Here is a 16,394-nt window from a genome sequence, read left to right as displayed (position 1 = left end):
CCTTACGAATGTATCAACTTTAAAAGACCTTATTTCAATATATATTATTTTAACAATATGGTCCTGTTATTACTGTAATTTCTATTTGATAAATCTCATATCTTATTGTAACAAATTTATTTTGTTTACCTTCGCTCTTTTTGTCTAGTGATGATTCTCGGTGCATGTATTTACTTTGGCTTGAATAATTACAATATTACTTTGATACTATATTTTTATATTCAATAAATCACAAACTAAAATAACGACATACAATTATTATATGTAAGCAATGATTTACTAAATACAAATAATATTGATGACGTAGAATACTAGGCATTGATCGCCAATATGCTAGTGTAATATAACTTAGAATACTAGGCATTGATCGCCAATATGCTAGTGTAATACTAGAACAAAAAAGTAAAAGTTAATATTTCATTCATTAGTATCATAAGCAAAGTTCAGTTCTCTTTCCAGTCTGCCAATGAGCCCCTAGAACACTTTCTAATCTAAATTTATTAATTTACTTATCGCACACAAATATAGCCTTGCAACTATAACCTCTTTGAATACCCCAACTGAATTAAATTTAGACTTGTACAAACTTACCACAACAATCTAGCATAACGAATGCTCTGTAGATCAGTGTGGAACAACTAAAACACTAAACAGTATGCTATTTTTCCCTGGCACAACCTGCAAAAGAGCCTACAGCTCAGCTACAAAAAGGTGGTTAAAAAAAGAAGAATTAGCTCAGTGCAGGATAATTGTCTGCACTCTTGAGTTTCTGTTTTTTCACTATCAGACTAAAACTTTTGACTTACCATAAACTGCTGGGTGACAAAATTGAAAACCTTGTCTGTGTTGTTTTTTTTTTTTTTAAGTTTGTCTAAATTACCAAATTTTGTTTTGACAACTCAAGAAGTTACTTGTTACTTACATGCATTATGTCCATCCACTGTACTTTTAGCCAGGTTTTAGTTGCTTAAGCCATCACTTACTGGAGATGTTGATAAAAAAAAAAATGCAAGCAAATGAAAATTTGATTAAGTTTGTTTATTTGCCTAAGTGTATCATTTTCATCAAAAGCTCTCTAGCTGATGCAATCCTCTCAGATAAATCAATAAGCTCCCAATGTTAAACTCAAGCAAAGATGTTGATTTGAGCAGAGCTTAATAATCAAAACTTTTTCTTTTTATTAAAATTTCGGCAGCCATTTTGTCTCTGAAAGATTAATAGTGGTAATCTATTATAGCAAAATTTAATTATTATTTATTCTTGAATATAGGATAAACAATATAAATATCAATAAACTGCCATAAATGTAATTTTGGGTAAAATCAATTCAGGAAGAAATAAAAAGATTCTTTTACTATTGTTTAATTTATTAAAACTTTTCTCATATTCATAAACAGCTGCTTCACAAAACCAAAGGTAAGCCAGAATTTATTTATTTTATTTTTCTTACAAAACCCACCATTGTATATAGTGATGGGCAAAAGTTAACTAAAAAGTTAGAACTTTTAGTTGAACTAAAAAAAATTAGTTCAGGCCATTGTTTAACTAGAAAAATTTTTTTTTGTTAAAATCGTAGTTTAATTTTTTTTTTTAGTTACTAACTAAAAAGTTTCATTAAAATTTGTAAAACTTTTCAACATGTGGTCAGGGTTGAAACACACTTTCTGTTTTCTGGTCATGTGATATCAATAACTTTGATTACCAAAAAAATGATGCAGTTAATAACTATTTAGACAGTCTGCATTTGAAGAGGGTTAAGTCAGATGCTGGTAGAAGTTATGGGAGTAAATATTTGCACTTGAAAGTAGCAGTATTTTTGCCAAAAGCCTCTATGCTTTTGTGAGCCACATGGAGGTGCTTAATTTCTGTTTCTAGTGGGAATCTGATTAGTGTCAATATTTAGTGGTAAACAATATTTTTTTAACTGCAGGAACATCAAGTACACCATTTTTAGTCTTAAGACTTATTATTGAGATCTTAAGTCTAAATCAACAGCTAGGCCTATATAGATCTAAAAAGCATTAGGTTAACCAACTCTAGAAAAAAAAAATCTTAATCCACACCCTCTCTGACCATAAAGTAAATAGACTGTGTCCAACAGATTTTAATAACCTGGTCAGCTACACATACACATGACCACATGTAGGCCTAGTGTACCGTATGTGTGTAGTCAATAATACTGCAAGACTACCCTGCATTAAGCGTTATGCTATAGTGTTTGCTTAATGTGGAGAGGTCAGACAAGAAAATAACACACTGGCGTAGCTAGTCAAGCATGTTCGTAGATATATCTTTACACTTAAATAGTTACTCACCCTCCCTGCCCAGAAAGTAAATAGACAGTGTGTCTGACTGATTTTAACAACCTGGCCAGATAGACGTACACATGTAGGTCCATATAGTGTACTGAGTGTGCAGTCCATAATTACAAGATCACCCTGTTTTTTTCCCTTGCGCGTTTAACGGTTATGCAATAGTGTTAGTTGTATTTTTAGTGGTCAGACATGAAAAAATAACATCGGCATGGTTAGTCAAGCATGTATTTTACACTATAAAATAGGTAGACAGGTCAAATGTTTTAAAAACTCCCAATGATTTCGTTTCTATTTCTTTGGATACTAGATCTAAATTTGAAATTCCAAATCTATGTTATTTAATGAGATTTTAAACTTTACCAGGCATAAGTAAGTATAAGTAAGATTTTCCATTATATAATAAGTAAACTTAATTTTTTTTTAAAAAGAGTACCATTATTTTCTAAAGGTTTTAATTCAAGCCAAAAATACAAGCACACCTATTTATTTAGACATTTTATTTTATTGTGCATTAACGTTAATGTAAGAAACATATTTCCTTAATACTGATTTTATTATAGATAAATATTACTAGAATGTTAAAAAAAAAAGATCGAACTGTAGGTATACAGTCGGATGATTATATCTATATAGGTCTAGTTCAACCCTGTCCTCCCCCCCAAAAATAAAATTAAGAAAAGTTTGTTATAGTTTAAATAACTTTCTTTAGTTTAGTTTAACTATCTTTTGAAATTCATGATAAACTAATAGTTTAATTACTCCATTTTAGTTGAAATCTAGTTTTAGTTTCACTTTGAAAAGTTAGTTTAGTTCCCATCACTACTTGCATTCACAATTTCTATGGTATATGAAGAAAAAATATTGAATAATAAAGAACATTTATTTTTACACTTAAAATTTTCATGTTATTTAATTAGCAAATATAAATGGGTGCTAGATTAACACATATGTATGTGTACAAGGAGATGTTCTTTTTTGAAATTTAAAGGTCATCTTTAATTTTTAAAAAATCATTGGTGTACAAAAAGGAGATAGACATAAAGAAATAAATTATACATGGTACTAAAAATAGTGATCTAAAATATTGTTAAAATGTTCATATCTTAATTTTACATCTTCATAAAGAAAGAGGTTAATTACATACTATGTGTATTTATGATTAATCTAAACCTAGCTAATTCTTTGGTGTTCCTGGTTGATTAAAACATCAGTTCCAGTGTTTCTAAGCCTAGTGATTTTACTTTTGAAGCTACTTCCTAAAAGTAATGTTGCACTGAAAGTGTTAGCATAAAAAAAAGTGTGCCGATGACCAAAAAAAGTTTAGTATGCTTTTTTTCAAAGGCAAAATGATACAAAAATCAAACCAACACACTAAACAAAAAGGAGGTTAGATGTTACGAGATTAGTCAACACTCTTGTTGTGACAATCTATCAGATCATAGATCTCAAATTCTTATAGTAAAACTTAGTTTTCAAATACAGTTTTAATCTTTGTTCCCCTTTTCTATTTCTGAGCACATAGTAATCATAGTGTTTCTTTTTGTGAACACATCATCCTGGTGTTTTTTTTGTGAACACATCATCCTGGTGTTTCTTTTTCTGAACACATCATCCTGGTGTTTCTTTTTGTAAACACATCATCCTGGTGTTTCTTTTTGTGAACACATCATTCCAGCATTTTATTATTTTATTTTCTGAACATATCATCCTGGTATTTTTTATTTTTTTTTGCACATCATTATCCTGGGTGGCATATTAGCTGAGTGGAAAAGCATTTAGCTTCTGTAATGAGGGGGTCTCAGCTTCAAATCTCAGTCAAGACTGGGATTTTAAATTTTTGAATTTTTAGAACGCCCCTGTGTCAAAGCAACTCTAATGAGAAAATACCAAAATCTTGTTGCTTCGTTTTGTAAATATAAAATTACATTTGCTTTTATGGTTCTTGGTTCACTAAAATATTTCTTTCTCATTTTTTTTTTCTTATTCTTTCAGCAGAAAAATTAATGTTCCTATAGAGCTGATAACATTGGTAAGTATTTAAAAAACATAAAATTTGTATCAACATACTTTACTATTTATATATGCATTTTAGTTTTGTGTGTTTGTGATCTTATTTGATAGATTAATGTTTTTATAAGAGTGATCAAAATCTTTTTTTTCTGATTGACCATTCCGCAGCCGACAAATTCCAACAGAGTAGAAGAAATTACTTTGGATGTGAGTTATTTAATAGTATTTGCAAAGTATTTTTTCATGTTAATATCAACAGTCTGATAGTATAAAATCACCCATCAATTTTTAACAAGCCCACAAATGCACTTGCATTGTAACTGTTATTATTTTGTGTGTTTTGTTTCTGTATTTTTTTGTTTAAATGTTTTTGATTGTTTTGCCTTACATTAGAATTGAAGATTAATTCATCTTTTACCACCATATCTGTCTATTATGATTTCTTTCCCTTGTTCAAGATAACAGAAATAATTAATTACCAATAGATAATTAACTAATTGTTGTTTTTTTTTTGTATTGTTTTTGGGTTGTCTGGTAAAATAAGTAATTGTGCAAAATTTCAGTTTGATCCCAAATGTTTGGATGTGGGAGAAATAATGTGTACAAAGCTTTTACCAGACAGAGTAAGTTGATATAAGCCTTCTAATAAAAATAGCTTCACTATAGCTCTTTTTGAGTTTTGGTATGATTTCTTAAAAGGGGGGGGGGGGGAGATGAGGGGGGGGGGGGGGGAACCATGATTTTTGGAGTTGTGTTGTATCCCAACTTTCCCTTACGGCCTTACATCAGAATTGAAGAATATTACATCCTAGCCCAAACCTCTGCCAGGATGTCAAGGGGATTGCTGTGGGTCAGGTTTAGACATGGGACCATTATGATTGCAACCAGGGGTGCATACCATGTCTAAATAACCATTCAATCAATTCATGTTTTAAACAAAATAAAATATGATCTTGTTTTGTTTGTTTTTTTAAAATTTAATTGAATGTTCTTTTTATAAGATATTTGAGATCTCCATTATTTTGTTTGACTATTCCACAGCAAATGGTTTGCGCCAACGAACCAGAAATAGACAAATACATGGTTCCTTCATCTTTGCCCATTAAACCGGTGAGTCATTTAGCAGTGTTTTAGCAATTGTTTTTCAACCTAACCATTTAGCCACTAAGATGTTGTCAGAAACTATCTTCCCCATCCCTAAGAGAAGGGATATAAATGTGTATCAATTATTTAAAAAAATCTAATTTAGACTAGATTAACATAAAATAAAACTTTTCTTTTTTAAAAAGAGAAAAAATAGACCTCAGTATTAGCATCATGTTTCAAGTCATTAATAGGTCTAGGGAGCTCAAAAAGATTAAAAAACCATGTCAGATTTAGAATAAGCATTCCTGTCTCCAGTTTGACTAGATCTAACAAAATGAATTCTGGATCTAGCTATCATTTTTTTCCTTCACTTTCACTACCATAAATAGCTCTAAGTCACATACCTCAAACAATATTTCCTTATTCTACAGCTAAAACATTAAAATTCCCATTAAAATCATATTCAGTTAAAAACTTAAACATTAGCCTAAATATGTTCCATTTTTGTAGTCTTGAAAAAAAAAACTAATTTTTTTTCAAAAAACTATTCCAACATGCTGCAAATACCAAATAAACACCTAAAACAAGAAGAAGAAACATAAAATATACTTTAGGAAAAAAAACAACAACCAAAGCTTATAGGAAGTGTAACTTTATCAATTAGTTAGGAGCAGTCATGAAAATAAATTTGTATTAATAATAACCTGTGCAATTAAAAATGTTTTTACCAATTGTTTTTGTTTAGCACTATTTCATGTTTTTAGCTTTCTCAATATGCTATGATCGTATCACTTACCTGGACCAGGTGGAGGGGAGGGGAAGAATAGAGTATTTAGGTAAATGTTATTGTGTTTGCATAAAAAAGAATATGTTCACCCAGGGCTTATGTTTATTCAAGTGGACTAATTCATCTTTTACCACCATATCTGTCAATTATGATTTCTTTTCCTTGTTCAAGATAACAGAAATAATTAATTACCAATAGATAATTAACTAATTGTTGTTTTTTTTTTTTGTATTGTTTTTGGGTTGTCTGGTAAAATAAGTAATTGTGCAAAATTTCAGTTTGATCCCAAATGTTTGGATGTGGGAGAAATAATGTGTACAAAGCTTTTACCAGACAGAGTAAGTTGATATAAGCCTTCTAATAAAAATAGCTTCACTATAGCTCTTTTTGAGTTTTGGTATGATTTCTTAAAAGGGGGGGATGAATGGGGGGGGGGGTGTCAAAAACCATGATTTTTGGAGTTGTGTTGTATCCCAACTTTCCCTTACGGCCTTACATCAGAATTGAAGAATATTACATCCTAGCCCAAACCTCTGCCAGGATGTCAAGGGGATTGCTGTGGGTCAGGTTTAGACATGGGACCATTATGATTGCAACTAGGAGTGCATACCATGTGTAAATAACCATTCAATCAATTCATGTTTTAAACAAAATTTAATATTATCTTGTTTTGTTTGTTTTTTTTAAATTTAATTGAATGTTCTTTTTATAAGATATTTGAGATCTCCATTATTTTGTTTGACTATTCCACAGCAAATGGTTTGCGCCGACGAACCAGAGAAAAACACATACATGGTTCCTTCATCTTTGCCCATTAAACCGGTGAGTCATTTAGCAGTGTTTTAGCAATTGTTTTTCAACCTAACCATTTAGCCACTAAGATGTTGTCAGAAACTATCTTCCCCATCCCTAAGAGAAGGAATATAAATGTGTATCAATTATTTAAAAAAATCTAATTTAGACTAGATTAACATAAAATAAAACTTTTCTTTTTTAAAAAGAGAAAAAATAGACCTCAGTATTAGCATCATGTTTCAAGTCATTAATAGGTCTAGGGAGCTCAAAAAGATTAAAAAACCATGTCAGATTTAGAATAAGCATTCCTGTCTCCAGTTTGACTAGATCTAACAAAATGAATTCTGGATCTAGCTATCATTTTTTTCCTTCACTTTCACTACCATAAATAGCTCTAAGTCACATACCTCAAACAATATTTCCTTATTCTACAGCTAAAACATTAAAATTCCCATTAAAATCATATTCAGTTAAAAACTTAAACATTAGCCTAAATATGTTCCATTTTTGTAGTCTTGAAAAAAAAAACTAATTTTTTTTCAAAAAACTATTCCAACATGCTGCAAATACCAAATAAACACCTAAAACAAGAAGAAGAAACATAAAATATACTTTAGGAAAAAAAACAACAACCAAAGCTTATAGGAAGTGTAACTTTATCAATTAGTTAGGAGCAGTCATGAAAATAAATTTGTATTAATAATAACCTGTGCAATTAAAAATGTTTTTACCAATTGTTTTTGTTTAGCACTATTTCATGTTTTTAGCTTTCTCAATATGCTATGATCGTATCACTTACCTGGACCAGGTGGAGGGGAGGGGAAGAATAGAGTATTTAGGTAAATGTTATTGTGTTTGCATAAAAAAGAATATGTTCACCCAGGGCTTATGTTTATTCAAGTGGACTAATTCATCTTTTACCACCATATCTGTTAATTATGATTTCTTTTCCTTGTTCAAGATAACAGAAATAATTAATTACCAATAGATAATTAACTAATTGTTTTGTTTTTTTTGTATTGTTTTTGGGTTGTCTGGTAAAATAAGTAATTGTGCAAAATTTCAGTTTGATCCCAAATGTTTGGATGTGGGAGAAATAATGTGTACAAAGCTTTTACCAGACAGAGTAAGTTGATATAAGCCTTCTAATAAAAATAGCTTCACTATAGCTCTTTTTGAGTTTTGGTATGATTTCTTAAAAGGGGGGGGGGATGAGGGGGGGGGGGGGAAACCATGATTTTTGGAGTTGTGTTGTATCCCAACTTTCCCTTATGGCCTTACATCAGAATTGAAGAATATTACATCCTAGCCCAAACCTCTGCCAGGATGTCAAGGGGATTGCTGTGGGTCAGGTTTAGACATGGGACCATTATGATTGCAACCAGGGGTGCATACCATGTCTAAATAACCATTCAATTAATTCATGTTTTAAACAAAATAAAATATGATCTTGTTTTGTTTGTTTTTTTTAAATTTAATTGAATGTTCTTTTTATAAGATATTTGAGATCTCCATTATTTTGTTTGACTATTCCACAGCAAATGGTTTGCGCCGACGAACCAGAGAAAAACACATACATGGTTCCTTCATCTTTGCCCATTAAACCGGTGAGTCATTTAGCAGTGTTTTAGCAATTGTTTTTCAACCTAACCATTTAGCCACTAAGATGTTGTCAGAAACTATCTTCCCCATCCCTAAGAGAAGGAATATAAATGTGTATCAATTATTTAAAAAAATCTAATTTAGACTAGATTAACATAAAATAAAACTTTTCTTTTTTAAAAAGAGAAAAAATAGACCTCAGTATTAGCATCATGTTTCAAGTCATTAATAGGTCAAGGGAGCTCAAAAAGATTAAAAAACCATGTCAGATTTAGAATAAGCATTCCTGTCTCCAGTTTGACTAGATCTAACAAAATGAATTCTGGATCTAGCTATCATTTTTTTCCTTCACTTTCACTACCATAAATAGCTCTAAGTCACATACCTCAAACAATATTTCCTTATTCTACAGCTAAAACATTAAAATTCCCATTAAAATCATATTCAGTTAAAAACTTAAACATTAGCCTAAATATGTTCCATTTTTGTAGTCTTGAAAAAAAAAAACTAATTTTTTTTCAAAAAACTATTCCAACATGCTGCAAATACCAAATAAACACCTAAAACAAGAAGAAGAAACATAAAATATACTTTACGAAAAAAAAAAACAACCAAAGCTTATAGGAATTGTAACTTTATCAATTAGTTAGGAGCAGTCATGAAAATAAATTTGTATTAATAATAACCTGTGCAATTAAAAATGTTTTTACCAATTGTTTTTGTTTAGCACTATTTCATGTTTTTAGCTTTCTCAATATGCTATGATCGTATCACTTACCTGGACCAGGTGGAGGGGAGGGGAAGAATAGAGTATTTAGGTAAATGTTATTGTGTTTGCATAAAAAAGAATATGTTCACCCAGGGCTTATGTTTATTCAAGTGGACTAATTCATCTTTTACCACCATATCTGTCAATTATGATTTCTTTTCCTTGTTCAAGATAACAGAAATAATTAATTACCAATAGATAATTAACTAATTGTTTTTTTTTTTTTGTATTGTTTTTGGGTTGTCTGGTAAAATAAGTAATTGTGCAAAATTTCAGTTTGATCCCAAATGTTTGGATGTGGGAGAAATAATGTGTACAAAGCTTTTACCAGACAGAGTAAGTTGATATAAGCCTTCTAATAAAAATAGCTTCACTATAGCTCTTTTTGAGTTTTGGTATGATTTCTTAAAAGGGGGGGATGAATGGGGGGGGGTGTCAAAAACCATGATTTTTGGAGTTGTGTTGTATCCCAACTTTCCCTTACGGCCTTACATCAGAATTGAAGAATATTACATCCTAGCCCAAACCTCTGCCAGGATGTCAAGGGGATTGCTGTGGGTCAGGTTTAGACATGGGACCATTATGATTGCAACTAGGAGTGCATACCATGTGTAAATAACCATTCAATTAATTCATGTTTTAAACAAAATTTAATATTATCTTGTTTTGTTTGTTTTTTTTAAATTTAATTGAATGTTCTTTTTATAAGATACTAGACATATGTTACCCGCGACCCGCGGGTCTTTATTTGCGCATTACTGTCGATATAGTCACTGAGAGTGTTTTGTAAACAATTAAACGAAATAATAATGTAATAAGTAAAGCGAATGTGTCAGTGTAAAAATAGTGTGAATGAAGCTATCAAATCAAAATAGCTAATAGGCTTAAATCCATTTTTTTCAAATTAAAACATTTGCTTGTAGGCCTACATATATTTGATTAAAATTTGAGATGAATAGACTAAATTTTGTATGTTCATGTGTATAAAGTATAAAGTAGATCTTGAGGTAGACATAGATCTAAGTTAAAAATTCTGTGCTGCGCATGCGTGAACTTTTTTTCATGAATGAATATAGGCCTATCTCAACACGGCTACGCAGCTTTAGCGAACAGCGAACGAATGTATTAAAAATACTTTAGAAAAACAAATTTGAATGTTAATTTAATTAAAATATGAAATGAATGGACAATAATTAGTATGTTTATGTGTTAAAGCATAAAACTATCTTTATCATCTTAGAGTTCAATAATAAATTTAGACCTAGGCCTAGGAATAGACTCAGTAGAGAGATGTGTTAATCACTGTTAATATGTAACCATTTGGTAATGTCTAATGAAAGGATGTTCGCCAGACATTACCCGCAGCCTGCGGGTCTAAGTTTGTGTTTACTAATATAGTGGATTGGATTTAGATGTATGTTAAACTTAACTAATGATTCTTTCAAGTTTTTTCTCTTTCGCTACGAAAATAAAATTAGATTTGCGAAAATGGGATTACCCGAAGCCGATACATTCATATCTATTAAAAACGAAAAGAGCGATAGCATTGTTAAATGAATGGGATTATAAAGTGAACAATTAAACCATAGACTATATATTACAACGAAATAATTTTTAGTACGCGATTCATGAATGAATATAGATCTAGGCCTATCTCAACTCGGCTTCGCAGCTTTAGCAAACAGCGAACGAATGTATTAAAAATGCTTTAGAAAACCAAATTTGAATGTTAATTTGATTAAAATATGAAATGAATGGACAATAATTAATATGTTAATGTGTTAAAGTATAAAACTATCTGTGCAAAGAGAAGTTTTATCATCTTAGAGTTGAATTACTGTTTTAGATCTAGAGATGGGATTATAAAGTAAACAATTAAACGAATTAATATTTAGTACGCGATTCATTACGGTATTGTCTAATGAAAGAATGTTCGTCAGGAAATCTGTAGTCACAGATATAAGGAACTAATTTATGTAAAAAATGCTTTTGAAAAACAAAATTGAAGGTTAATTTTATTATATAATGAAATCAATGGATCTTCTTTTGTATTTTCATGTGTCAAAGTAAAAAACTATCTGCGCAAAGTGTATTTCTTAAAATTAGATCTAGGTCTAAATCCTTTCTATCTTTTCTCATGTCAACATTGTAGACATGGCCTAGATCCATAAAATACTATAGCTGTAATAGAGTCGGACAACTTTTTTTTTTTTGAGGGTCTTACATTTGTTTTAGGGCTACAATACATTCACTAAGGTCTAAGTTGGTACCAAAGGAACATTCCTGCCTAGTTTTATCAAGATTGGTCAATCGGTTTTGATGTCTATAAGTAACATACATACATACATACACCACACATTCTACTTTATAATATAGATTTGAGATCTCCATTATTTTGTTTGACTATTCCACAGCAAATGGTTTGCGCCGACGAACCAGAGAAAAACACATACATGGTTCCTTCATCTTTGCCCATTAAACCGGTGAGTCATTTAGCAGTGTTTTAGCAATTGTTTTTCAACCTAACCATTTAGCCACTAAGATGTTGTCAGAAACTATCTTCCCCATCCCTAAGAGAAGGGATATAAAAGTGTATCAATTATTTTAAAAAATCTAATTTAGACTAGATTAACATAAAATAAAACTTTTCTTTTTTAAAAAGAGAAAAAATAGACCTCAGTATTAGCATCATGTTTTAAGTCATTAATAGGTCTAGGGAGCTCAAAAAGATTAAAAAACCATGTCAGATTTAGAATAAGCATTCCTGTCTCCAGTTTGACTAGATCTAACAAAATGAATTCTGGATCTAGCTATCATTTTTTTCTTTTACTTTCACTACCATAAATAGCTCTAAGTCACATACCTCAAACAATATTTCCTTATTCTACAGCTAAAACATTAAAATTCCCATTAAAATCATATTCAGTTAAAAACTTTTAACATTAGCCTAAATATGTTCCATTTTTGAAGTCTAGAAAAAAACTTTATTTTTTTTAAAATCTGTTCCAACACGCTGCAAATACCAAATAAATACCTAATAATAGCTTCACTATTGCTGTTTTAGGAGTTTTTTATGGTATAAATAGCAATGCATGGGTAATTGAAGCAACTCAAAATCAACCGTTTCTTCTTATCTTATCTTATATAATACAGACGTTACTTCAAAAAAGAAGATGATTACGTCCTACGCGTCATGCATTTAGTCATGCATATTAACCAATGACTTAAATTCTGCCAAGTCACTGGTTTTCCTGGCTAGCTCAGGCAACCCATTCCATGCTCTAATAGCACTAGGGAAGAAGGAGCACTTGTACAAATTTGTCCTAGCATATGGGACGAGGAATGTGCCTTTATCTTTGTGTCTTTCAGAGTATTTTATTAAATTTTGTTTTTGTATTTGAAGATTATGGTTCAGTGTTTTATGTATTATTGCTACTTTACTTTTGAGCCTTCTGTCCTGAAGGCTTTCTAAATTTAGTGATTTTACTAAAGGTGTTACTCTAGTCAAATGTGAATATTCGTTTGTTATGAATCGCACTGCTCTATTTTGTGTCTGTTCTAGTTTCTTAATGTTTTCTTGAGTTGAGGAGTCCCAAACAGAGGATGCATATTCTATTATTGGCCTAACCAAGGTTAAATAACATTTTAGTTTTATGTTCTTATTTGATTTATAGAAATTTCTTTTAATAAATCCTAATGCTTTGTTTGATTTTTTTGTAGTTTCATCAATATGTGGATTCCATGACAGTTTTTCATTTATTATAACACCTAGGTATTTTGCGTTTTTAGTCTGTGTTACTGGTTTGCCATGAATAAGATAAGTGGAATTAATTTGTTTTAGTTTTTTTGTTACTCTTTACAACTGACATTTTTCTGGGTGGAAAGACATGCTCCAATTTGATTCCCATTTCTGTAATTCATCTAATTCTCTTTTTAAATATCTGTGTCTTGTGTTGTTTTTATTGTTCTATATATTATGCAATCGTCTGCAAATAATCTGACTTTTGTTCCTGAAGTAATGCAATTTGGTAAATCATTTATGTAAATTAAAAATAGTAGTGGACCCAAGACTGTTCCTTGAGGTACACCTGAGTTTACTGTTATCGGTGTTGATTTAGAGCCATTTATTATTACAGTTTGTTCTCTCCCTATCAGAAAGTCTTTAATCCACTGATGCAGTGGACCATTAATGCCGAAATATTTTAATTTTTTAAGCAAACTATGGTGTTGAACTTTGTCAAAAGCCTTAGAAAAATCTAGTAAGATAGCATCTATTTGTTCACTATTATCTAAACCTTTTGAAAAATCATCAATTAGTCCTATTAGTTGTGTTTCACATGATCTATATTTCCTAAAGCCATGTTGGTATGGTGTGAGGACATTATGTTTGTCTAAGTGGTTTATGATGTTGCTACATATTATGTGTTCTAGGATTTTACATGTAATGCTGGTAAGTGATACTGGTCTGTAGTTTCCTGGGTCAGATTTTTCTCCTTTTTTAAATAGGGGTGACATTAGCTTCTTTCCAGTCCTTTGGTACTCTGCCCTGGTTAAGTGAAGCCTGAAAGAGTATTTTGAACACTGGGGCTAGCTCATTACTTAGTTCTTTGAGTAATCTAGCTGGAATACCATCAGGTCCAGAAGCTTTATTTGGTTTGGTGTTGGCTAATAGTTTTTGAATTCCATTTTCTTGTACTACTATATCTTCTATGTTGTCTACTTGGTTCAAATTCAGTAATATGTCTTTGTCTCCTGGGGCTGAGAATGCTGATGCAAAGTATTTGTTTAGAATGTTTGCTTTAGTTTCATTATCATTATGTATTATGTTATGTTCATCTTTTAATGGCGCTACGCCTGTTGTTTCCATTTTCTTAGACTTAATGTATGACCATAGGTTTTTGTTGTTGTCTTTAGATATTACATTGTTTATGTATTCACTCTGCAGCTGTCTGCTTACTTTTTGGGTTAAGTGTTTAATTTTTATATACTTTTTGTAAACTCTTTCTGCATTAGTTTCTTTAAATTTTCTATATAGGTTTTCCTTCTGTTTACAAAGCTTCTTTAGTCTATTATTAAACCAGCATTTATTTATTTTGTTTGATGTGTATTTAGTTGGTATTTGATTTTCTATAATGCTTTTAAGATGGTTTTTAATGAAATTCCAAAGGTCATCGACTGGTTGGTTAATGTCTTTTTCTAATAAGAATGTTTGTTGAAAGTTTAATGCAGCTTGGTGTAGTTGTGTTAGGTTACATTTATTCCAGAGTAAGATTTTTCTTTTGGGTTTTGTATTGGCTACTGCTTTTATCTGACTGTGTATTTTTATGATCTCATGGTCTGATAGACCAGGGATAATATCATAATCAACTACTAATCCAGGTCTGTTGGTTAAGAAGAGATCTAATATGTTGTTTAATCTAGTTGGCTTTTTAATGATTTGATCTAAACTTAGGTTGTGTAAAGTTTCTATGAAAAGCTCATTTATGTCCTTAAGGTTTTGGTGTTTATCTATGGTTAGTGTTTTCCAATTTATATCAGGTAGGTTGAAATCACCCATAATCCAAAAAACTGCATTTTTATTTGTCTCTTTAAGTGTCGTAATCTGATTACATAGTTCCTGCATGTATTCTAAACTAGAATTTGGTGGTCTGTAAATGCTGCCTATTATTAGGGATGTTGAGGTGGTATTAATTTTACAAAATGTTGATTCTATATTTTTTGAGTTAGGTAAGGTAATTTCTTCTGCTATAAGAGTGTTTTTTATTGCTAAAAGAACTCCTCCATGATTATCAGCCCTATCTTTTCTAAAAATTTCATAATTACTAAAAATTACTATTGAAAATTTCTGCATTATAAATTTCAGGATGTAGCCAAGTTTCTGTGCCTGCAATTATGTCTGGTTTCTCACATTCTAATAAAATTTCTAAGTCTGCTGTTTTGTTCCTAATGCTTTGAAAATTTATTACTAAGGTTTTAAGGTATTTTGGTGTTACTTCTTTAGTAGGTTTGTTTAGTGAGGCTGTTGTATTAATTTTAGTAGATTTAGGTTTAACAGGAGTGGATCTGGCTAGTGGTTGGTGAGTTTGGTTTGGGATGGTGTTTAGGATGTTGTATGGGTTAGAAGTGTCTGCATCAAAGGAATCAAACAGTCCTGATGTAAACTGAGGTAACCCACACGGTACACAATGCCATGATGCATCTTTATTGCCTAAGGCATAATACACAGGTGTATTCATATGGAGACATGATGCATGGTACCATTCATCGCAGGTGTCACATTGAATGGCTTTCTGTTTCATGGTGCATACTTTTTTGCAGATGTTGCATCTATCTTTAGATCTAGGCCCTGGATTTGACTCTACATCTCCTGCTATTAATATTAACAGTGATAGGTATTTATTTCTGCTGTGTCTGATTGAGAACTTCCATTTGTGATGGGTAATCTTCTTTAGTGTTATGGATGTGTATGTTAGGTTATTTTTTAAGTTGCTTTGATCTAAAGTGTGATGATTGATTATGACTGTTGTTTCTTTTTTAAGTTTAGTGTTTCTGGTGACTTCTGGTAGCTCTAGTTGTCTAAGCACAGTGTTGACTCTTATCGACTATAGTTGTGACTTGGTAAATTAACAGGCTTTTATATTTAAAAAATCTGAACAAAAATTGATGGTGCTAGCCTTTTATTTTCTCTTAACAAACAAAATATTCACAGAGAAATTAAAATTGAATTCACTCCTGGGAATGGTGATTGAGCTAAATATAATTTGATTGTCATCTTAATTGAAAGAATATCACTCCCACATACAAGGTTATCAGATTAAAGATGAATTTGTGAAAACAGAGTTCTGTAGATAAACTATAAAAGATCTAGGTATGACAATACATGGCGTTTTGATGCAGATGTTTTGGTACAAGATATTTAGATCATAATTTAAGAAACACTTAAATTTTATAATAAAGTTGTTTTTTATTTACTACACTAAATTATTGTATGCTTGCCCTGGATGTGGCAAATATGTAGGTCACATGTGGG

General features: G+C 30.9%; 1 protein-coding gene across 1 annotated transcript in view; it reads left to right on the top strand.

Moving 5' to 3' along the window:
- Positions 1 to 16,394, top strand: part of LOC129922573 (uncharacterized) — a 36,087-nt gene that overhangs the window by 7,265 nt on the left and 12,428 nt on the right. The window contains exons 6-10 of the mRNA XM_056009220.1: positions 1,398 to 1,416; positions 4,308 to 4,344; positions 4,494 to 4,532; positions 5,367 to 5,435; positions 8,532 to 8,600. Of these exons, the coding sequence (XP_055865195.1) occupies positions 1,398 to 1,416; positions 4,308 to 4,344; positions 4,494 to 4,532; positions 5,367 to 5,435; positions 8,532 to 8,600 (233 nt within the window). The remainder of the gene's footprint in view (positions 1 to 1,397; positions 1,417 to 4,307; positions 4,345 to 4,493; positions 4,533 to 5,366; positions 5,436 to 8,531; positions 8,601 to 16,394) is intronic.

Source organism: Biomphalaria glabrata, chromosome 13 (genome assembly GCF_947242115.1).
Source record: "Biomphalaria glabrata chromosome 13, xgBioGlab47.1, whole genome shotgun sequence".
In the NCBI taxonomy this organism is placed as follows: Eukaryota; Metazoa; Mollusca; class Gastropoda; family Planorbidae; genus Biomphalaria; species Biomphalaria glabrata.
This window is presented reverse-complemented; position numbering and strand designations above follow the sequence as displayed.